At 43.2% G+C, this 25,252-nt stretch overlaps 1 protein-coding gene across 1 annotated transcript in view; it reads right to left on the reverse strand.

The window, feature by feature from the left end:
- Positions 1 to 25,252, reverse strand: part of LOC133983577 (nuclear factor of activated T-cells, cytoplasmic 1-like) — a 56,943-nt gene that overhangs the window by 4,625 nt on the left and 27,066 nt on the right. The window contains exons 7-9 of the mRNA XM_062422707.1: positions 22,604 to 22,659; positions 20,412 to 20,544; positions 12,391 to 13,039 (exon numbers count right to left, since the gene is read on the reverse strand). Of these exons, the coding sequence (XP_062278691.1) occupies positions 12,391 to 13,039; positions 20,412 to 20,544; positions 22,604 to 22,659 (838 nt within the window). The remainder of the gene's footprint in view (positions 1 to 12,390; positions 13,040 to 20,411; positions 20,545 to 22,603; positions 22,660 to 25,252) is intronic.

The raw sequence follows: 25,252 nt of genomic DNA on the forward strand, positions 1-25,252 counted from the left end.
CTGCAGCAGCTGTGTGGCACTGTGGAGACGCTGCCGTGCCAGGGGCCGCAGCCAATCATCTCCTCACACTACTAAGGTGAACAATGATGAAATAGAGTCAAGGAAAGAAAGAATAATGTGAAGAATAGTTGTTGACAAAGAAGAAATGATGGAGAGGAGACACAGATGGAGAATGAGACTGATTAGAGGACACAGGGAAGGTAAATACGTACAAAACAGGAAGTGCTGTGTGTTTATAAACTGGCGATGAGACTTTAAAATGTGATTCAGGACATAAGGAGCCTGAGCGGAGGATGCCAAGTCTGGATGGATATGATCCTTCTTTTTGGAAAGCTGAGTAGAAAAAGAAGAAATAAAGTGAGGAGCGTAAACATTAAGTACTCTGATGTCACTGAGGAGATTTCCAATCAATACGTCTGCTGCTGTTTTTAGACAAAGGCTCCTCGCTCAGTTGGATAAGAGAGCTGGATCAGCCCTGAGAAATAACAACGACATATTCTCCATGCCTCATGTGGGGAGACAAAGTGGAGCTGAGCTCTAATCTCCACCTGTGAGTCTCTGATGTGCCTCACTTTTTCAAAGGGACATGCTTTATGGCTCTCTGTAGTCAGATGATTCTGACATATTGCCAAAGTAAATGACCTGACCCAGGAGAATTTAGGTGTCTACCTGATCCAGATTAAAATCACTTGAAAATAGCCAGAGTAACTACAAATGCTGTGATCCAGGCTCGAGAACAATAAAACAGCAGTATCCCAAATTAGACATCTAAAGACAACAACTTTTACTGAAATCTCCACCGCTGGTGTGCTTATTTTGGCTGCAGCGGTGCATAACCTTTGTCTTTGATCTTGCATGGTGTGCTGTGCCTCTCCCTATCTCACCTCACTCTGTCTCTCTTTGTGAGCCTGCCACTTCCCTCTCCTCCTCCTCCTCCTCTCATTTCCTCCCAGGCCCAGGAGGCCGCGGGTGTGCTCGCTTGAGGTCGCTCTCCAGGGAGGATGAGGGGGAGGTGTTTACATGGTTGGACTTGCTCTCTTGTGCCCTCATCACTGACTTCTCTGAAATCGTCAGACTGAATTGCAAACAAAAACAAAATCTTTTAAATCTTTTAAAGAATAAATTACACTTAAAATTCCCAGACTACAGACAAAAAAGTGAAAGGCAACAAATGATGGAAATGGAGTTTTTCACAGATGGACAAAAGTGAAAAATGTTGAAGATGCTCTTAAAACAAAGTCCTTTAACAAATCTTTTGTGATGTTTTGGGATATATTTTAAATTTTCAAATCGTACATTAGGCTTAGAGTTTGTGTTCCAATAATGCTGTATAACTAACATCTGTTGATGCACTTTAATTATTTCCTGTTAGTTGAAAATAGTAAAGTGAATTCATGTCTTGCATCCTAACTGCCAAAAGTGCACTTGTATATTAATACATGGTGTGTAGTTGATCTGTAGGAAAAAAAGTCCCAGTACAGCCCACACTGCTTTATTGACAAGTGATGTCAGGAAGTGCAGAGCAGATGTTCTAATGTTTAGCACCAAAATGGAGCCTTCAGTTACTCTGATTACACACTTCAGTTTGATTGCTTTGTATTGCAAAGTATTTATTTATCTGAATGGCAAGAATACCACAGCGAAACTCAACAATCAAAGTGTTTATCAAAAGCAAACATAAAAGTAAACGGCTGAGGAGCTTCTGACGTTTGTGTGTATGGATGACTCAAGGCTGTGAGAAATCAAAAGCTCGGTTTTACACAGCTAGTGAAGCATAACTGAGTAAAGCAAACACCGCAGCCTGAAAATATACCAAAACTGAGCGAAACACACATTTCTTTGTGATTGAGATATGAAAGGAGACAGATTAAAACTCTTTGTATGGCTCATTACCAATGGGTTTATGGTAAAATAACTCAGCCATCTGATAAACTCGTTGTGATTGATTCGGAATTAGAAACGTATGCTCCTGCGGAGGCTGATGCAGGCGGCTAAAGATTTCACTGGTTTTTCAAAAAATGGCACACAGTGAAAAATATGAGCATATTGAAACAATCATACTTCAGTTGGTCGCAGTCGTTTGAGTGAGAATTTGGCTGTGCACCTGCATATACTACGATTTATAACTGCGTTTGCGCTCCTGCTTGTGCTTCTTTAAATCACCTGATGCCTGTCAGTCGTAATGTGAGATGTCAGAATTGTTTTCCTTTATTTATACGTAGAGAAACTGTATTCTCCGTGTCCAAAAAGCCTTACCTCAATGCAAGTTTATTGTTACTATCCTTCATAGATAAATGGCTCAGAGAGGCTCCTTCCTGTTTTTAAGTGTGTATGTCTGCTTGTGTGTGTATCAGCACATCATGGCCCTTGGTTAACCTGTCTGTTTTGCCATTTTATGAACGCACAACTCTGACAGTGTGTGCGTGTGTTCCTAGTTTGCCAATTCCAGGCATTTTATGAAACCTAATGTGTCCAGTTGGATATAAGGATTAGCATAACCTCTTGACGACTCACACAAGGCTTTTAGACTCTTCTTTTCTTTGTGTTCAACTAGGTAGCAGAACACTGGACACTGGAGGAGCCCCGTTGCTCCAACACTCATACTGGCGACACTTTTCTGTAATGGGTTGTTTTACAGTTTTGGATAGCATGCTCTGATGAAAATGACATTTCCACTGATCCAGCATTATAGTGAGCTGGGCAGAGTATTTTTGCAGGCCTCTAAAGTCACAGAAAAGGCCCTGAATAGCATACTGAAGGTAACTAAATCTTAAAAAGTGCTACGCGCAAGAACATGGCCTCTCTCTTGTCAACATCCCTGCTGAGTTCCTGCGATCTGACTCTGTACTGAAGCTGGGTGTGATCTGATTAACATTCTGTCTGCTGACTCCGAGGGCTGCCCTGCAACTTTAAATCCTCAGCGCCTGCGGGATTCAAAGACACAGAGGAGGAGGGAGGTTGCCGTAGGGCACTTTGCGGACTTATTCATGTAGTCTGGGAGCAGGAGGGAGGCTATCTTGGCAAATGTTCCATTTATCTCCTCTCCAACACCCATTGATCCCGCTTTGATTTTCATAGAGTACAGACAAACTTACATCCATCTGGGGGCCGTATAGTTGTCAAGAAACCCAGATTGTCTTGAAATCAAATGCGAAGACAGGGCTACTCCTCCAGATATAGTAGGTAAGACAGAGACATTTGCTGTCACATGTAAATCACAAAATCCTACTTTCACCTGTTTCTGTCCGTGCTGTTTCGCTTCGCACTGATTTAATAGTTGCTGGGGCTTGCGAGGGAAACCGCCGCTTGAATACCTTAACAGAAACAGGAGCCCTGCTATTTTATTCTATGATGCAGTAAATCTGACTGATTTAATTAAAATGTACGTGACATTTTCATTCACACAGTGTTTAGGAGCTGAGCTTTCCAACTCAAGTTCTCAGGGGATTTGACATAGCTGATTTACTACATAAGCAGAAAGACTTGTCTTGTTCTGTGGTACTAGAAAGTCCAATGGCTCTAAAAGAGAGTAAGTTGTCAATTCCATGGCATGAAAACAATGGGTTACCTTCTATAGGGAGCCCTTTAAAACGTTGTACGTATTTCATTAATGGTTAATAAATGATTTATGAATGATTAACTGCAAGTTCCTCTTATTAATGATGTATAACTGTATATCTATAAGGCAACAATAAATTATTTATAAATATTTAATAACATCATTAGTTACTTTTTTTTGAACACTTTACAAATGATGTCCTATTAGAAAGTTGTGACTTTAAACCTTTCCATTTGGCTTTAATAAACAGTATATTATAATTTAATAAATGGTATAAGTCCATGTTTAAGTGTTCATTATTGTACTTGTCAGCAATCTTAAGTCCTCATATGAAGCATTTGTATTTTAAGAATAACAGTAGAGCATCATTTAAATTTGTTTTCTTTTTTTTAACCTTTATTTATTTAGGGGAAGATCATTCTGATTACCCTGATCACATTTGCTCAGTTACAGCTGCCCAGTACAACCACAGTCTGATCTACTAACCACTAAGCAGCTCCACCGGTGCAGTAGGGGTTAATGGCCTTCTTAAAGGTGGTAATGAGGGAGGAGCAAGTGCTGCTTTTTCACTTTGCCCACCCAGATTTATCTTGTCAGTCTGTGGATTGAACCAACGACCTCCCACTCACAAGCTCACTTCTCTAACCTTAAGGTCACCGCTGCTCTCCTGGGGCTATCAGCTACATCTCATGACCCTCACCAGCGATAAAAATAACCCAAAAGTTAAAAAAGTACATATAAATGAAGAACTAATCCATTCAGAAATATAGCACATATAATTATTATGTCCCTAATATGATCAAACACTATACACACACAATACTTGTCTTAGTTATATCAAGTGTGACATTTGAGAGCTGGGATATTTCACTTCAAAAATTCAACACAGCAGTAAGTTAAAAGTACGTTGGCATTTCTTGAGCTACAGAACTCACTTTTGAGGTTTGTGTAGCACCACTGCAGCCTTTCAACATTTAATCTCTCAGTGCCTCACACTATAAAAAAAAGGCTTAGCGAGCATGAAAGGATTTCCCTATTTGTTAGCATGTTGTTTTGAGAGGAACTGAGCTCAGCTGAGTACAATCGGGTGAGTCAGGGGACCCGTTGAGGTTTATTACTACCCTGGGTCATATGTCAACAGTAGGACACTTACAGTTCAGTGGTTATGATCATTCCCTTCCCTGAAATAAACCCATTCTCCCACTGCTTGGTAACTCTCTGCACTACAAGGAACCACTGGTGGGAGGGAGAGAATTTGATCTTTAACTTTGGCAGTGTTTATCTTTCTTTGACTTTTTGTGTTTTGATTGCTTTAGCTGTGAAACTGTGTGTGTGTGTGTGTGTGTGTGTGCATGTGTGTGTGTGAGAGAGAGAGAGTGTGTGTTAGTGTGTGTGTATGTGTGAAGAACAGGGGCATTGGGAGAAGCTGCCAGGGAAAATCATCAAGATTGCATGCTACTTTCTTCCACCTCAGATTTTCCCTTCTTTCTCTTAGTCTGTCTGTCTGTGCCTCCTGTATTAGTATGGCTGACCTGCTTCTTCTCATGCTCGCTGAATATTCCTGGATTGGAGGACATGAGGAGAATCTCCTGACCCAAAACCTCAAAACCCTTAAATGCATAGCATGGCTTATGGATGTCCCTCATAAACTAGAGTATGACACTGAAAAAGAAGAAATACGACCTCTCTTCAAGTGTATGAAATGTACATTTTGGGAAAGAGATTGATTGAGAATGGAATGATTCTAATCTTTTGTGACAGATTTGTTATTTTGATAGTTGCACTTCATGTTTACATGTCTCTGTTTAGAAGGATTTTTCAATGGACTGTAACACTGAAATGGGACATGTGCATTTGGTTTACAGTTTTGTGAAAGAATTTACTGGGACTCTCACCATTTCAAAGTTTATATCTGCATCTTTATTTTAGTCTCTCTTGTACTTTCCGTCTTCGTGCCCCCTCCTCCCGTCTCTCTCTCTCTAGTTCTGTCTTGACTATCTCTCCCACTCTCTTCTTTCTGAGGTATCTGCACATGGAGGAGACGGTTAACTCTGCCAAGGGTTGCAAAACCCAACGGCTTTCCCCATCTCTCCCTGCTGGATCAGACTTCTCTGTTGACATCCGTCGCTACAGGATACTATTTCACTGAGCTAACAAATTTCAGATGGGGAGCTGTTATTAAGTGGTCTGGAGTGGAGACCTGCTCCTGTTTACTGATGCCACAGGTATTTACATCCCCTACATGCCGACCAAAAACACTGCTGCGCCACTAGGGGCAAGCATCTCAGCGCAGTTATTACTGTGTGTTGAACGGAGGATCCCATCACTGAACCGCATTCAACTGTCTGTGAGTGCTAAATTGTCCTTGGGAAAGTCATCCCGCAAGCTCTTGGGCTGCCTTGAAGTTGATCCTGACCTTTGACCTCTCTGTGGAGAGTTAAAAAAGAATACTTTTCTTTTGGGGGCTCAATTGTAGTTGTTTGGAGTTCAGAATGTGCTGGAACACTATGAGTTTTCCATGTGCTCATTTCTTTAAATGCCAGCTGGAAATATCCTAGATTCAAGGCAAATTTATGGTTTATGTGACTCTGCAGCATTTGTGGTGTTCACAGTAGGATCAGTTATCTCCACAGAGGAACTGTGTTTTGTGGTAAATGCAGTAGTGATGTAATGTTTGCGGTGATTACAGAATGTCCTTTTAATCACAAACAAACCAACACGGTAACCGTCATTCATTATAACCCTTTAAAATAAGCACACAAAGACCTTTCGCCTTGTGTGCCAAAAATGAAGGAAATTAACCTTTAAATTCAGAAACTGGAAGCCAGAAAGAAAGCACAAAACAGCTTTAAGGCTGAAATGGTAACTTAGATGCAAGCTTCACTAAGGCACAGATAATGACCTTACAGCCTTGGGAGGGAGACTCAGTCCGTGATCATCCTGTCAGAGCAGTCAACCACACTGACATTTGTCATATTATGATTCCGTAATGAGAGTGTCTGGCGTGAGGTGGTAGCTCCATGATCACAGATATACACAGAGAGACCCCAGCCAAGCCACAGGCACTGTCTGAGTCCTGACCCACCGTGATCCGTGTGGCTCGGTGGCTTTTCAACGTGTGTTTGTTAAACCTCAGAATGTGAGCCACATAAACCCAACCTCTAAACGGCTGTGTCAGGAGAAACTATATGACGCATGATGAACTGAAAGAATATAGCTTTAATGAATAGACGCAAATGGATCTGGAGAAGGAAGCATTTACCTTGTGGCTTTACTCTTCTATATTTGTGTTCTTCACTGAGGTTCATGCTACTTTTAATGCCGTGTAATTGATTTCCATAAAACGTCCACAGAGTGCGTTCACTTTTCTACACGGCTATGAATAATGGAGGAAAGTAAGACACATATCCATACAGTAGCAGATCTGCGTCACACATTTCTAACATTTGGGTAAAATAAACACAAAATACGAATCAAAGTCTCCCATCTAAATGTGTGTGAGTATCAGATCCCAGACACAAAAGAAACCCAATTTGTTTAGATAATTTAGCTGCAGTTTTTCAGCAGACACATTCCTTCTCAGTGACTGTGGATATTATGACGGAGCGACTGAAACCAGACCAGATCTTCTGGCTCCGCTGCCAGGGGTTTGGGGTGCACACACACGCATGAAAACCAGCACAATGTGGTAATGAATGGATTGAATTGTTGCAGATTCATCTTGCTACACTTATCAGAACTAATAATATTCCCAATGGTTTAGCAAAGAGCTAAAGAATCAAAGAACTAATACTGTGACCCCATTGCCACTGTCACATGTAACCACTTAGATCCAATTATTTGCTAAACTGCACGCAATCTTGGACAATAGTGTCTCTAATTGAGTGGGCTTCATAATATGTGTTACCAAAAAAAAGCTGATCACAACCAGAATCTGAATGCTCTTATGTTCAGCCAATGGGACAGAGATAAAAGAGATGTAAGAGGAAACAGAGGGCGCTAAGGTAATCCAGAGGACTTCCACTCAACTGCAAAGGTATACCTCTTTTACTGTGGCGACGGTGTGGTGTATTACTGTACTTCCATTCTTTATATCACAAACTAACACTGTGTTATCTTCTTTAAGAGAGTGACGTCAAGTTTCGAAGTGTGTGCCGCTACAGGGTAAAAACGTGAAAGACCAACAAATTTTGCTAATATAATCAACATTTATTACTTTATTAGATCAGCTAATGAGTTATCCTTTGAATACATTGAATTAACTAATCTATCAATACATTTCAATTAATAACCTACTGGTAACAGATCTTAAAAGGTCCTCGTATTTGCTACTAGCACACTCCTTCAAGTGCTGGGCAAGGCCTGCAATATTTGATGATGTGTGTGGTCAGAGACAGCCACTAGATTTGCACAGTAAAACTAGTGTTTTTTTTTAAATCCTAATGAGAAGAAATTGAATTAAATATATTCCTGATCCCAAAAGTGTATTTGTCGATCCATAGCTTAGGCGGTCAATGACTCTCAAAGGCCAATCCTAGAGTGCAGCCACCTATTAATTTTTCCTATGACTATAAAACTTCTCCAGCAAGCCCAAACTTTTACTTATACCTCACCATGTCAAGGGCTGCCAGGAAAACCAGACTCCTAATATCAGAAGGCAGCAAGAACAACAATAGTTAAAAAAAAAAAAAAAAAATCCACATCCTCTTTGTAGTCATAAATAATAAAAAAGCCATCACCCTTCTTCATGTATCTGTCAATATCACTATGGCTAGAAGGAGAGCACATTCTTGGGATTGCACTTAACCACAAGACAGCTTTTCTCTCTCTGTACTCTTAGCTGGTGCTTGACCTGCTCCCCAAACGCCAGAGGGTCAGAGGTGGAGTGTTGTGAAAGCACAGGCTGTCACTCGCTCTTGCAGTGCTTCCGCATCTCTACTCACTAAATGAGATAAACACACATGCAAATACATACTGTCTAAACATACAGGAGCAGCTCTGCTTTAGCAAGTCCCATTAGACACTTCAACCTTCAACTTTAATGAACGCCCCTCCCCCCTCCCACCACCTCAAATCCTCTCTCTTTTCAGGTCCCCCCCTCCGATCCAAGAGCCAGCCTTGCGGCACACTCCAGTGTTAGCGACTCAGCATGTTTTCAGCACGGTGTGGATGTGCTCTCAATCATCATTAGGGGTTTTGCGGAGTCCTGGGGTCTGGGCAAGTTGCCAGGATGTGTAAAAGTTTCCATGAGGAAAGCCTCGAGTTGCGTACAGAAGCATCAGTGGTGGACGGAGATCCTCAGGAAGGTTAGAATGCCTTTCTTTTTTCTTTTTTTTCTGTTTCCGGAGGGAAGGGGCACCGACAACATTTTGATTTTCAGTTTGAGAAAACAAGCCTAGTTGAGTTTCAAATGCACAAACCTTGAATAGAGGAGGAAACAATCACAAGGAAAACTACCCTGTAACACGAGGCAATCAGAGCACATATGTCAACTGTCAGAAATCGGCAGAGGCTGTGTTGCACTCTGTGTTTTTCTTATTTTGGGGAATAAGGGTCCTCTGTTTCCCAGAGAGGCAGCTGGTAGAAATCTGGGCTTCTGATTAGCACTAGTTCCTGTTGCTGTGTGCTGCATTCAGCTGCATTTCATGATATCACCCATCACAGCAGCAGCTAATGAGACAGGACACACAGCAGCAGCCTCACAGGACCAAACGCCTAACCCGGCCAACACACCACTCTCTGCACTCCACAAACACACATACACACATATATAACAAAACGCCTATAAACACAGGGAATAGTAGGATCCAAGTAAAAAGTTTGTAATGCGTAACATTTTCCAAAATTGTCTGTGTTGATAAAAGCCAAGTATAAGATTAAAACTATACATGTGTTTGTGTGTGTGTGTGTGTGTGTGTGTGTGTGTGTGTGTGTGTGTGTGTGTGTGTGTGTGTGTGTGTGTGTGTGTGTGTGTGTGTGTGTGTATAGATGCACAAGTGTGTCAGTGGCTGTTTGAGACAAGAGGTGGTATAATATTACCAGAACTGCTCCTTCATATGCGTGACAAAACATGCCGTCATTTTAGCATTACTTTTTTTGGCTCAATTATCGAGGCTAACAAAGCAAACGTAAATGCTTCAGACCTTGTTTTTCATAAATTCTATTGTTATATACGCTGATGTCATTTGACTGGCATTTTGCTCACAGTCAAGTGCCTTGTAAAAATACAGATAGTGGGCTATGAGTGAGTACGAAATGTCTGGAGTAACTTTGGTTTTATGAGCCCCATCATGCATTGTTTACGACAGTGAGTCAACAATGCAACAAGGCAGTCGTCCAGCAGAGTTGGGTATTTCATTCTCTTCTTGCTTCCACTCCCTAAACCAATGCGATGTGTTGCCTCACTTCCAGGTATGAGAAGGGCTCACATCCAGGTATGAGAAGTGAGCCCAAAGCAGGTGAGAGCCAACATGCTACTGAGAGAGAATGGCGGCTCCAACATAGGTCTGATCGCCAATTGGATTCTTCCCATAAAGCTTCAGTGTAGATACCAGAATTATCGCCTCATGTCTCCCATTGTAGTTAGTAAGCTTCCATCCTCACAGAATGAGGAGTTTAGCAGATTACAAAAGAGTCTATGTATGGCAGTCAGGGGGGTTCACATCCCAGACTCCCTCCATACTAACCGGGCTCCTTGCGGTACAGTAGCTCACCGTTGATAAGTTGAGTGATTTCTCAGGGGCTGCGTAAAATCTGGGCCTGGCCAGAGAGACACATTTCCTTTGGCTGATGAGAGCCGGAGGCCTCAAGCTTTTGAGCGTGGGAGGCGCTCCACTCTTGGGGAAGATCAAATGTGCTCCCACAGACTCCAAATCATCGGCCCCCAATTGCTGGGGAGCAACGCTACTCTACATGGCTGGCGTTAAATCACTGCTGCTGTGGTGAGGTCATCCGCTTGTCTTCCTTCTCTAATGGAGCGCTCAGCTTGCTAACATACGGTGGTAATGCATGTGGACGGGCAGCGGGACGCCCTGTGAGCTGCCTTCCAATCTTATTTATTTTAGCTTAGGGCTCATTTGAGGGGTTTGGGATAGGGCCGGGGCAGGGAGCAGCAGATGCCTATGGAGTATGCAGTTACCACCACATACTTACCAGGACTCCAGGAGCTCACCACAGATGCTTGCACAGACGTTAGGTGATGCAAAATGGCAGCACATTGAGGTTTTTCAAGGGGCTGCCTCACTGTCCTTGGTCAATCAATACACATTCCTGTGTGTCTCTAATGCAACTGTAATCACTGACTGAATACATTTGGCCACCGGGTTGGAGAAAGGTTTAGCCTGCTAAAGTGACAGTGGATGGAGTAGTGGGGAAGATAAACAAGGTTACACGATTTCACCTTAGCACTGCCAGAGCCATTTGGTATATCTTCACACTGTCAGTGTAAAAGGACCCCTTGACAACCGCATTAAAAAATGCAAAATAAAGCTTGAGTTTCAGTTTACTCAATTAATGCTGAACTGATAGCTCCTGTCTGCCATAACTATCGAAAACAGTGAGAAAGAATTTCAAGGTTAGGTTTCCAGAGGTGTTGCTAAGAACTCAAGAAAAGACACGAAAAGCAGAGAAATTAAATAAAGAAAGGAAAAGAAAAAGTTGGCTTTCAGTTTATGGGGTTGATAATAGACAGACATCCCCAGTGTCTCTGTATTGTCTGTTTATGAGGTGAGGACTAATGGGACTCATCAGAACTGACAGATATGCTGACAGCTGCATTTCAACTCAATTACAGTTCCACAGCAAAACTCCCCTGGTCCCCTCGTGCCTACCTCCACTCCCCGAGCTGTTGAGTGAAGTGTGCACACACTCATGCATGAACACAAGCACATATAGACACACATAACAGTTCACTGAACAAAAGGTGCACAGGAAGGCTGATATTCCTGAGTTCAACGAGGAACTGTCTTCCCCCCTCACCTCCATTAGGATGCAGGGAGATTTAAACATTTCAAACTGGCACAATGCCATTGATGTGGTCTATGAATATATATCAAAACAACAAGTGGAGCCTCTGCTAACACAGATAACAGGTTGGTGACCTGAGAGACATAATGTGAGATGGACGCAGGAGGCAATAAACTCGATCATATGGTCCCATGGGTGTGACTGATCTCATTGCCAGGGGGAGACTGGTGACCCCACAGCCTCCCCTGATGACGACAGCCGCATGGTGTCGACTCCATTGGGAAAAGACGGGAAAACAAAGCCTCTGCCTCCCAGCTCCCGGCATCAATCCCAAAAAGATGGGGGCGGGGGGGGGGCGTCTTGGTTCAGGAAACCCCTACCCATTGTTTTGCTTCCTTCATTAGTCGTTGTGTCAACAGTTTGTTCGCTACGCGTGTGCCACTGTTTTTGTTCTGCTGCACCCCGGCTGACCTCAGCGCTCTGATGTTTTGACAGATTGTTTCAAAATCCCATCAAGGCAATTTACCGTTTTAAAGTAAAGCAGCCACTTGGACAACATAGGCCGGACCGCACGTTACACCAAAAGCAAATAAATCTGCTGGGTCTAAAATTAAACAAATCTGACGTAAAACTGCAGCCAGAATTTCATCAGGAAATACTGAGAGGTGCAGCAGGGTGTGGCTATGTGTGCTGGCTTGCAGATAAGTAAAAGGTGTTAAGTAAATGTAATGTGCTATGTTAACAGCCATATTTGGCTTGGACAGAGAGTCATAAAAATAAACTATCATCTAGAAAAACAACATGCCTTTCACTCGTCTAATTATAATTACTGGCCGACAATGTGTGCACGCCTTATTTCGTGTAACTCACCATCATCTAGGTACATCTGGTCCAGTTCCTGGGGCTCCTGTTTGACGGTGATGGCCATCGAAGGGGGACTGGAATCCTCACGGAGCAGGGTGGGTGAGCTCCCTCCAGCCTGGGCCTGACTGGGACTGTAGGCCTGAATGAACGGACTCTCCACAGCCCCACCGGGTGTGGAAGGGTGGGAGACCGGAGAGGACGAGGGGCTGCTGTTGGCATAGATAGGGTTGAAACCATGGGGTCCTGGACTGTTGAGGTGAATGGGGCTGCCTTGGGAATGGAGCATTCCTAGGGATGAGCTGTGGTCTGGAGAAGCTGGGTGTGTAAGGGTTGAACGGCCAGGGGTCTCCTGGATGGAGGGGACCAAGGGGCCTGGTGGTGCTGCATGGGTAGGACTGTGGGGGAGGCACTTGCTGTATGCCACGGGGGACAAGTCATGCAGAGTGGGGCTGGAACTGGGGGATGATGACGGTATGGCGGCATGGCGAGGCGGGCAGGGAGGGTAGCCACCGACCAGGCAGGCATCAGGATCAGCTACAGGCATGATGGGAGTGAGCCTGGGCTGGCTGAAGTAGGGCTTTGAATGCATGGATAGCCCTGCAGTCCCCAGAGAATCATATTCATCACTGGGTTCTGTCTTTATTATCGGCACTGGGAGGGGAAAAAAAGTAGAAAGAAAGGTAGAAATATTAAAAAAAACGTGCAGGGGGTCCACGTGGCACAATAAGTGCACAAGCGAAGCTGAGAAAAGCAATGAGCAGGCACACTTGTGGCAGCCATACCCTCCATAATCCAAACAAACAACCACCAGTGGATATGGGCTTGGTGTCAACTTGGCTGAGCCTTCCAACAGAAAAACCCTCACGCCTCCCACCCGCAACCCCTCTTTACCACACCAGGGGGAAAAAAAGAAAAAGAATAGGGGGGGAAAGAAAAATGGATGAGTCATCAGAGTGGAAAGCCACAGCTGGCTCTAATAATGAATAAGACCTATTTTCTTTGGACTCTCCTCCAGCTCTGATATCCAATAAAACACTACTTTAAAGCAGTGGGCTGCTGCTGCTGTTGCTGCTTCTGCTGCTTGAGGAGCACTGGACCCCTAGGTTTCCTCCACACTCTAGAAAAGTGGTTCTCAAAGTGGGGTCCTGGGACCTCCAGGGGTCTTTGAGGGGTTACCAGGGGGTCCCCAGCAAAAAAGGGAATCATTTATTTTCACTATATTTCACTATATTTCACTATATTTCCATCCCTAAGATCCATCCCTAACACTTTTGTGTACATAGAATGTATGACTATTTTGGTCATGGGTTACATATACTCTTCTTTCAAATAGGGGTCCGTAGTCTAATTTGTGTCAGTTTAGTGCTACTTGATGTGAAAAAGTTTGAGAACCACTGCTTTAGAATTAATAGTTTCTCTCACGACCAAAAGATAGATGGAGAGAGTGAAAAAATGAGATGATTACGCCCCTTACACTACAACTGCCAACATTCCAACACCCCATAGACCCGTGAAGGGGGGGTTACAATAGCTTTAGGCTAGATAGAAAAGCCCAAATACATTTTATTCATTCATGTTTCCAAGTCCATATCTATCTATCTATCTATCTATCTATCTATCTATCTATCTATCTATCTATCTATCTATCTATCTATCTATCTATCTATCTATCTATCTATCTATCTATCTATCTATCTATCTATCCATCCATCCATCCATCCATCCATCCATCCATCCATCCATCCATCCATCCATCCATCCATCCATCCATCCATCCATCCATCCATCCATCCATCGCTCTAGCTTGTGATACCCAAGCCTGCTTATCAAAAGATGTCTAAACAATGGGAGTTGCTAAGCAACCGGATGTGGCTCTAATGTTGAGCACAGCATTATACAATGGTTTCTATGAAAGGTAAAAATTACCCAAACTGGGCAGTTTTTATCCCACACTTCCTATAATTCACTAGACCATTAATAAACCTATTTTACGTAGGAAAGCCAAGAACTAAGAGGTGGGCTTTTTATTTTAACAGAGTTACATGCATTTGAAAACATCAGGGGGGTAAAAATTACCCTTCAGCAATTCTTGTATTAAGAGGCTATAGAGCGGTGCCTGTGGTTTCAGGAGCTTCAGGCTTTAGCTAATGCAGGAGAGTGCAGTGACCCCTCTTGATCATCCAGCCTTGTCTCTTCTTGATTGATTCTGACTGACAGGTATCTCCTGTTTCCTGTTCACTGTCAAGAGTCACTATTGAAAACAAGAAGGGTTGTCTGTGAACTAAAATTCTCAATCTCAATCTCACAAACAGAGGTATAGGGCCTGGGTTGAGAGACGGAGAGGGATCCACATTAAAAAGCTCACTGGTGAGTTGTTATAGAAGTACATATGCACAGGCTGTGCCAGCACAAAAATAATAGGGTAGTATTAAGACACCCAGATGCATAGCAAAGGCTTCTGAGTCACAATGGACACACTGTTTCAATTTCTACACATTGTTAAAATGTGTTAATGGGTGTGGTGAGCATTTGATGCCAACCATAAAGAGTTTTTGGCTAAACTTGCTCAGAGTGACATTTACTCAAAGGCCTACAGATGTCAATATGAATAAGATGTCTGTCTAAACTGTGTGTTTGCATTTGTACACAATAGAACCATTGAGCGATAGTAAAAGCAAATGAAATGTATGAAGCGCTAGTTTGTCATTTGAAAAACAGGCTGTTTTTCAATGTGTTATTATTTTTGTTGGAGTTGGATTTGAAAGACATTAATCACGCCTGTAGCCTCTGGGGTTCTGAGCTTGCAGTGCTGTGATAACGCAGCAGGGAGCCCATTTACGTCAGCCCTGTCTGCCTTCAGAGCCCAGGGACCAGGCCCAGTGTCTGGGGGAGCATCGTAAGGCGAGTCCCATGATGCATGGGCCTCCTCTCCACAGCCTGGGGAATAACAAGCAGGTCACATGGTGCACAATACATCCACACTTCCCTCACTTCCCTCAGCGATTGTCTTTCTCTTCCCTCCCTTCTATTTGGTATGACTGGAGGCTGGAGCCAACAGAGTTGTCATGTGGAAATGTCATAATCAAATTTGATCATGTTCACATGTTAGCTTCAATTCAAGGAGTGCATTGTCATATATGGATTGAAACAAATGTGTGACCTTTTTCCTTATGAAAACTTTTTCCAGGTTAGGTTAAATAAAATAAAAATAAACACTGACAACTTCCATACTGCAAGTGTCAGACTGTCTTACATCAGCTCTCTTAGTGAAAACACAACTTAAAAAGTAGCAGTAGTGTATATTAAGAAGAGCATATATTTTGAAGTTCTAAATGGACTACTGTACAACTTTGTATTGTACAATAATAACATTTCACACTAATAGTTATCACTCTCTGACGATTTATACCAAAGATAACCAAAGTGCAAACTGCCTCATGTTGGACACTGTAGCTTTTCTAGATGTCCTTATAAAGGGTAGACACATCTGATGTAACAAGTCATAAGATTTTCTGTGACCACAGCCAACATTAATATGGGGGGATGGAGTGACTCAGCAGGAGGGATGGGATGTCCCACTTTGCAATCCAGTCCCACTTTGCATTCCAGTCTGAGAAGGCAGGTGTATTTCTTTTAAGCGTGTTCAGTTTACTGCAGCCAAGAGTATTCAGTTACAGCAAAATAAAATGTCAACAGTATTTCTCTCACTTCTGACTGTGAGCAAGACTGGTGAAATAGGAAATCAAGTCACGTTGGACTAAAGGCCTTTCTTCAAAGTTTCAAACATATTTTCCGAGATTCTCCCTCCTCTGCTACAGATATAAACAGAGATCTCCCTCCAGCTTGATCCATCTGTGTGTCTCCTTTCCACTTTGTGTGTGAGCTGAGAAAACAGATTCGCCAGGCGAGTCCCAACTTCAGCTGGCTTCTATTTCCTCCCAACCTGTGGGTTATGGCCCACAGACAGTTGATGCTCTGCACATGGTTTTCTCTCCATCTCTGGCAGTTTCCCTCTGTCTGCTCGTATTAAACTGATCAGGCCTGATCTGGGTATTTTATTGAGCTCTCGTTTCCTCTAAAGAGAATGGAAATCAGGACATAGTAGATGTATGTCTGTGTCTGTATCAGTGTATTTGATTAGGAAGAGCAAGCAAACAGGGCTTATGTAGATTTGTAAATTATCTTCTAAAGAAGACTGTCTTTTCTTGTAGCCATAGGCAAGAGGAATTTTAGGGTCCAAAAAGTTCTGATTCCAATTTCCGATGCTTGTTGGCAGGGATATGACATTGTCATACCATAGGAGAAAATTCAGGAATCGCCTTGTTGCAAAAATGCTGAAATCATCTTGTTCCAATAGCATGAATTCTGCCGTGACATTTAATATGGAGCAGGTGGTAGTTCATTAACTCACAGGTACCTGGTGCACCATGTCCAACTGTGAAGACAATCTGGTCACCCAGTGAACTGTGGGCTTTAGTGTACTGTAGGTGAGTCTGACAATGCCAAATCTGTAGACATGACAGAAACAGTTCAGTCTTTGTCCAATTTTCGGGGAAAAACATGACGGTGCAAATATTTATGAAAAAAAAAGAACAATGTGTGGTTCATTAACTTTTCCTGTGTGTGTCACAGAACATGTTTCTGACTCTCTTCTCTCCAGATCCAACCGCAAACCAATGCGGTGGGGGGAGTCGGCACCCGTTTACGTTAAGAATAGAACTTGATATTACTGAGGAATCTCCAAACGGCCTGTTAAAATAAAGGGGTTCCGAGAAGTTCTTTGCTCAGGCTTTGGTCATTGCCAGCACTTTTTTGGCGTTTGTTGTTTAATGTGGTTGGTGAAAACAGTTTTTTATTTGAATAGCAACACGTCACGTCTCTACTTACGCAAGAATGATTGGAAGGGAGTTTGGAAAAGCGAGCCTCATTCCATGAGCCAGACAAGGACACTTGTACTGTATGTACATCTCAACATCACAGACAAGCACTTAGGCTTGACAAGCAGACCACAAATGCTGCTGATGGTACATCTCAACAACAAGATCTTCAATATCCATTGACTGAAGGCAGCTTCACTTCAAGTTCAATGACTATTACAAAAATTTGATGTTGCTACGTGTTGTGTTGTGTATTTTTATCTTCAAGTATTCCAGTAATCTTGAGATATGATGTTTCTGGAAAGCTTCAGTTCATAAAGACACCTGGCCTGTGCACTCAATGACGTAGTGTGCAATGCTGACACATTTTTAAGAGGAAGTTTCTGAATGACTCAAATCCTGTTTTAACTTCACAGTGCATTATTATGGCAGTGTTTCAACAAGGCTACAGCCCCCCACTGCTCCTATCACTGAAACTTTGTATGCCAGCTAGTTAGAGTGTGAGCAGTTATGCTTCCACTACAGCCTGCATCTGATAATAATATGTTATAATTCAAGTTGGAGGCAGGGTGAGGCTGAAATAAGATAAAAATCTGCTTGCATGTCTGAAACAATAAAGTCTTTCCAATAATACGTCTGATTTCAGCTGAGGAGAAAATACAGTGAAACTTCTCTTTTAATGTGTTTAGTTTTTGAAATGTGTGTTCAGCCACAGTAGGTGCTAACCACATTTGCATTAGAGTTTATGAATAACAAGGTGGTCACATGACCTGAATGGAAAATAAAGGTGGTTTTCACTAGCATCTGTGTCCCAGAGAGTGTTTGTTTCATCCTTCCGCTGTTTCAAACAAGTCAAGCTATTTTAAGGTTTGGGTTTGCCTTTTTATAGATGAGCACACACCAAAGTGTGAAAGAAATGTTCTCTCTAAACAACGTCAGTGACCACAACTGTGCTTGAAGTGGGACAGCAGGCCGGAAGAGTCCTTTTCATACAGGCAAGCAAGAAAGTGTTGACAGCGTTGTGTGTGTATGAATGTGTGTGTGTGGGTGTCTTCCTCCTCAGCCCACCCCGAGTATCTAGCCACAGTGTTAGTTGTTTCTCTCAGTGTTGACACACACACACTGAAACCCTCAAAAGCAAACAGCTTCACAAGGATTTCCTCATTCTTTGTTGCTGTATTGAAACCATGATTGTATGACAGTAATCATCGCTACTGAGGGTCTGTTTACACTGATTACAAGCTTTATGCAGTGTTCTTTGTGAATGAGTTTAAGTCAATAAAAACGTATCAGCCACAACCATAGGTTGTATGGACATGAACATGAACAAAAAATAAAACTTGCAATAAAACATACGTTTTAGCCAATAAAAACAGCACATTTGTGTCAGAAAGATGCTACGTTGTGAATTTTAATGTATGTTTTCTAAAGCGTGGTAAATCTTAAAATAGAACTCAATCGCTTGGGACTCATGGCTTCTTTGGCTGTTATACCAGTGAGTTAATTATGCTCCTTTGAGGAGACATTGGCCCTGCTTGTGTGGTCCACACTGTACTTGTGGTTTACTTGGCAGCAAAAGAGAGAACACAACAAGTCATCTTTTAATTAGAGCTGTGTTTATGCTCAGGGAAATTACTTAGAGATGCATAGTGGAGGCTGATAAGCCTCTCTATCTCGCTCTCTCTCTTTCTCTGTGGTAGTACAATATATAAAGTGGATATGCTATATATGGCCACAGTTAGTTAGCCCTGCACTGGTCCAGTTACCCACAATGCACTCGTTTATCACAGCAATCAGGCATCACCAAATAGGGCCCTGTTCTACTTTCTCTCAGAGCCTCGTCCAAAATCCAAATCACTTATCTCCTGTGGCTGTAAATACATCTGCTGATAATCTACACGTCACATCTTATTAACAGTTATAAACATAAAACACAGCACATACTATCCCAGCAGCATCAGACCCATTAGACACTGATCAATGAAAACAAGATACTATTGTTTTGATCTAATGGATTTCATTGGTCATCAAGAAGGGGAGGTGGGGTCTTGTAAATGGGAGGTTGTCGGTTGGAATCCTTAAACCAGCTGGTAAGCTGTGAGTGGGGATGTCTGTGGTAGTCGGAGCATCCTTCAACCATCCATCAGTGACTATTGTTGACATGCCAGAAAAGTTGTTGAACCTCAGAATGCTTCAGTGTAACAGCCACAGCAGAGAGGACTGTGGCTTCAAGTGTAAATAAGAAACATTGTTTTCCCGAGAGAAGAGCAAACACGCTTAGTCAACTGGACACATAAAGATAAAAAAAATAACGGATGCTTGAAACTGATACAAATGTGGATATTTCACCTGTGCCTATTGTGAAATGTCAATAGCTCACAATGTAATTTTGAGGCTGATCACCTCCCCAGACTCTCACTGATACATTCTTCAAATTCCAATGTGAAAGCCATCTATAAACACTGAGGCCAGGGACACATGATAAACACAGAGAGGTATTCCTGGGTTTTCAGGTTGCTACACGAATGACAGAGCTAAGCAATGCCTGGCAGATGTGTGTGTGTGTGTGTGTGTGTGTGTGTGTGTGGGTGCAAACGTGCATGTGTCTATTTGTAGTTGTGTTGGTGATCCAGGGGGGCATTGTGTGATGTGGGGTGTGAAAGCCAGGTCGCCAGGGGATTGACTTCTCTACATCAACACTGCTCCGAGGCTCTGTCACTCAGCAGGTACACCTCATCGCTGGGGAACGCAGTCTCACTACAGAATAAACACACCTCACATATTCTGCTCTCAGTCACAGGCTGCAGCCAAGTGGTGCCAGGCATAACGTCAAAAACACACACCAAAAATGACCACAAATTTCACATGGCATGTTGACAGATGTTGTAAAGTATAGTGGATGGATGTCAAGACCTGGAGAAAATATTCTAAATGATGGATGCAGAAAGAGAGAGAGAGAGAGAGAGAGAGAGAGAGAGAGAGAGAGAGAGAGAGAGAGAGAGAGAGAGAGAGAGAGAGAGAGAGAGAGAGAGAGAGAGAGAGAGAAAGAGAGAGAGAGAGAGAGAGAGAGAGAGATAGAGAGAGAGTGTGTGAAAACCATGCATGTCACAGGTCATAAAAATGAGAGAGATATTAATGATGATTACCATTGGGAGGCAAGTAGTTGAAGCGCTGATATTGGCTCCTCTTCCTTTTGCCATTGCAGACGTAGAAGTTTACTTGCACCGGGCTGGATATTCTCTGGTTCCGGTACCGTGGGATCTCCACAACAAGTGAATTCTGAAATACAACCCACAACATTTTACCTCTATGCGATAAGACAGTTGGTGAATCTTTGATAAAATGACATCAGAAACCTTCAGTTGTATTTACTTATCTGATTTTGTGTCACTCGCCCAAAGTTAAATTAAAGAATTTGTAGCAGGACTTCCTGCATCTTATTAATCTACAACTATGTTTATATTGCAGCTGGCCTGCATTTAGGTTTCCAAGAGGCTGGACTGGGAACTGGTCTAAATGAGCTCGTCTGGACTGTGTAGACACAGCAGTAGAGCCCATGAGGTTGGTCCAGTGCCCGTGTTTGTGTCTGAGGAAAACCTCAGGGCTTTAGCTTTGTCCCCGTACTGCACGAGATGAGAGAGGTAGCTAGGCTTATTTGTTTGCACAGCCACTGCTCCCTGTGGAGAGGCTTGCATGTCCACCCTTTCCCCTTCCCCCACCCCCTCCTCTCCACCCCTAGGCCAGACCTCGGCAAGTCTGGACGGATGTGAACTTTCGACTGCTTTCTTTCTGACACGGGAACACAGAGAGAATTTGTCTGAGGGTTTCTGTCTAATTCCTGGGCCGGCTGTCACTCTGGTGAGGATCTAAACAGTCCAGAGTGGAGCACTGACAGGAAGCAGCAGTCACTGCTGTGGATGGAGGGTGGTGGGTGGGACAGAGTGGGGGGTCGGAGGTGAGGGGTCTGCGTCCTCAGAACTGGTCTGCCGTCCAGATGACGGCAAAGAAAAATATGCAGGTGGCTGATTGAGTGTGTTAAGTGTGTACGTGCACATGGCTCTCCATTCCGTCCCAGTGAAAGTTAGCACACTCTGAGCAGCAATAAAAAAAGAGGCAGGCAGGCAGGCAGTCTGGAGCACTTTAGGACAGTCTGGTGGCAACAGACATAATGCATGTGCTTTCTTGCTGTCTCTACTTGTTTGTTAGACCTACAAATAAACACCCTGTATTATTTGTCTTTCATCGACCTTGCCTCCCTGCACCGTCGCCCCCGGCCGAGCCCTGCACGCCCGCTAATTTTCCAGCATCTGGGACTCCAGCCACAGCACATCAGCCAGCCCAACAGGCCAATTAGATATCAGAGTCCATATTTACCTTCCTGATGCAACCAAGTCATTTACCTGAGTAAAATAACAGCGACGGCAAGGAGAAAAACACCCTCAAGATGCAGCATTTAGATGCGCATGGTTTATTTTAGACCCTGTGTAAGTGTAAATTGCCCTGGTTAGTTGACACAATAAGGGAGTGTGGTGGGGGGGTGGGGGTGGGGGGGTGAGGGAGGATGAGACGCCGCTGATGAAAGGCATCAGCAATTCTAAACATACTGTCATCACACACAAGCAAACAGGTTTTAGCAGATCCTGAACTTGACTCTCTACACTGAGAGAAGACTTAATGAGCCTTAATGAAATCTTAATTAACTCCAGAGCTCAGGCAGCTCTCTGTGACACATAGAACAACGCCTTTTCCTTCTCTTGATAATTCCCTTTTGCTCCATTTTATATTAACACAATCCGAATGTGCGACTGAGCGTCGGTGAAACGAGTGTGCTGGTTTATTTTCTCATTATGGCTCTCATGAAAACCAGCAGGTAAAAGCAGGGGCGTAATCCACTCTTGGCTGCATGATCCCGGCACAGATGAAGTGTTTAAGTCCAATTTACCACAACACTTTGCTGTGAACTAAATGTCTGGCTATGCTGGGAGGGCTGTGGCGTGAGTGTATGTGTGTGTGTGTGTGTGGGTGTAAATGTGTGTGCGTTGGTGCTTCCAACGCACACACATTTACTTCTTTTAGTAAGGCGCGTTAGATGCAAAAACAATATGACAGCTTGTGTTTACTCCGTAAGGGTACAGAGATTTTGTGAAAATTCCATTCAGTATTGCATGGGCTAATCATCATTGTCTATGTTGCAGCTTGTAATGCCTTAGCAAAGGTTACATCATTACAGGGGACAGATGAGGAGGAGACAGAGAGGAAAGGGGAAAGTGTCAAGGGAGGGTGGGACTGAAGACAGCAGGAGCATTTCCAATGAGTCACGTCAGTGAAGTGTACTTACAGATTTGACAGAGTCCTTGTCAACTTTAGCTTCTGTCTCCCACAGATGATGACCGTCTATATTGACAAAAAAGATAAAACACAATGTTCATTATGCCTCCATATCAACATCGTGAGTATACAAACAATGCAAACATTAGATGGAGCAAGGAAACAATCCGCAGATGATTCTCATTAGACTCGTAGAGATGGGTGTTTTTTTTGTAAGATGTGAGTATGATTGATGATGGGTTTTACTGTTTAGTTTAGTGTAGTGCAAAAAGAATTATTCGATTTAACGGTCATTTATAATGGAAAAATTACAAGCATGTGCTCATTCTCAGATGTGAGGATTTGCTGCTCCTCGAACTCTCTGAAAAGTGAACAGACTTGGGTTTTGGACTGTAGGCTGGAGAAAATAAACAACGCAATGTTATTTTAGGCTCTGTTAAATAGCGATGAGTACTCTTTCTGTTCAGTGACACTAACCATTTTTCAGCAACCATTCAAACTCCACTCTTCACCTGGGACTGCCCACTTTATGGCAGTGTCTATCTCCATTACATCCAGCACTATTTCTGTCTCTTCATTACATCCCTGATGACATCTTACTTATTTTTCTCCCCTATTTCTATTCTTAACTCTGTCCTATGAAGTTTAAAAAAAAGCAGCAGCTTTCATTTGTTCTCTTTCTTCTCGTCTAGAGCTTGTTGTGGTGAGGACGTTTTCCTTGCTGCCATGCAATAAAAGGCCTGTGAGCTACTGCAGCTGTTGAGAGCCTGCAGAAGCTCAGTTCACATTCTTTGGGTTTTCTCTGTGATTTTATGCCACACCTTAGCGAACAGACGCTCTGGACTCTGCTAGGGCAATCAGCACCGACCACAGTGCCACTTTTTCCTCTTTTTTTTCAGAACCAATAAGTCATCAGGAAAGTCAAAAATAGAAGTGACACAGAACAGCCTTTGTGTCATTGGCACACCATGTGAGACAATAGCATGGACACTGTGGCACTGCTACTGTATGCTAGCAGGCGATGCAGCAGCTGTGCCTTTATGGATACAATAATACAGTTGCTGCTGCAATGCTGCACTTTGCTTCTGGGACAGGAAACCATCAGATAAGATAATCAGAGTCAGTTTCCAAATAACTGATAGCAGAAGTCCAGTGGCTCTCTGGGAGATGTAAAACCCTCGTTTTTTTTCTTTCCAAAAGTATTATGTTTTTCACATCATGCGGCAAGTGAAAGAATAAAGGATCTCAGTCACAGTTGGCTTATTATTGGTGAGCTGTGGAAGTGGGGGCGGGTGGTCAGCTTTATTATTCAGAAGAATGAACATCGCTAGATATCTCTTTCCAAAATGGCCATATTAAAACTCGAGGAAAGAGAAAAACAGACGGTGAACAGATCAGATAAGAGTTTTCTATTTGAACTGGGGGATATAAGAGTTGCATATGGAGAAATGTGCACTGCGCTGATGGAGGTGATGTGGATGACTGGGAAATAGAAGCAGGGCGATAGGCCTACAGGACTGCCATGGGGCACAGCAGTGATACGGTGCATGTGACAGGTGAGAGAGATGCCTACATATTGCTGTGAAGTGGTGGAGAGTATGGAAGGGCAATTAGAGTGAGCACAGACGGAGAGAAGGTCAGAGAAAGGGAGAGAGACAGGAGGCAGACAGAGATGAGCGTTCCTCATGTTACGTCTAGGGGAACCAAGAGGGAATCGCACACGCCTCTGCTCTGGGAGACACTCCAAGAGGGAAACCTTAGACTACGACGTCAACCCCAACCTCTACTAGTAAACATGTTTTTCAAACTTTTCTTGCTCTTTTCCTTTCTCTCTACCTGCCTCTCGATCTTTCCTCTCACCTTGTAATACCTCACACTTTGTTCCCCCAGATTCAATATTGACTTCATGAGCAAATCGAAAACTGAGACTGAATTGGGATAGGGCCACATGTGGCATACCTTTGCGAGTCAGAGACTGCTGTACGACTGATAACCACAGAACTTTCCATTCACTCCTTCTTCCCTGCAACATCTGCAAAATGCTTCTGTTCCCGACAACACCTCCTCCTCCTTCGCGCAGCCTCCACCCACGCGTAATGCACACACACACACACACACACACACACACACACACACACACACACACACACACACACACACACACACACACACACACACACAAACACACACCGAGATGCAGCCACATGCACTTCTGCAGCCACAGTATCCTCTACCTTTGTGCTGGCCTTTAACTTGAATGGTAGGAGGTGAGAACACAACAATATAGGTGGAGGCGGTGAAGTGTCAAGAAAAGTATTGGTTATACACCAAATAAACAAAACAACAACTGACGAACAAATGCAAGCACACAGACAAATAGAAACACAAACTTATTCTTAGGCTATGTGCTCTCTGGTGCATAGCCCTAGATGACTCAGTTGTGTATTTGATCCACAAAACCAACACCGACACAGACAACCAAGACAACACATTCATCCAACGGGCAATTATGCCACATGTAGGGAGAGGCTTCTTGGTTTCATCTCACCTTCAATTCTTTACAACATGCAAGACAACATGGTAACTGTGTTGCTGTTGTAGTAAAGATCACACAGACAATATTATCATTATCATTAGTCATATTTTTTCATTGAAAGAT

Source organism: Scomber scombrus, chromosome 7 (assembly GCF_963691925.1).
Source record: "Scomber scombrus chromosome 7, fScoSco1.1, whole genome shotgun sequence".
In the NCBI taxonomy this organism is placed as follows: domain Eukaryota; kingdom Metazoa; phylum Chordata; class Actinopteri; order Scombriformes; family Scombridae; genus Scomber; species Scomber scombrus.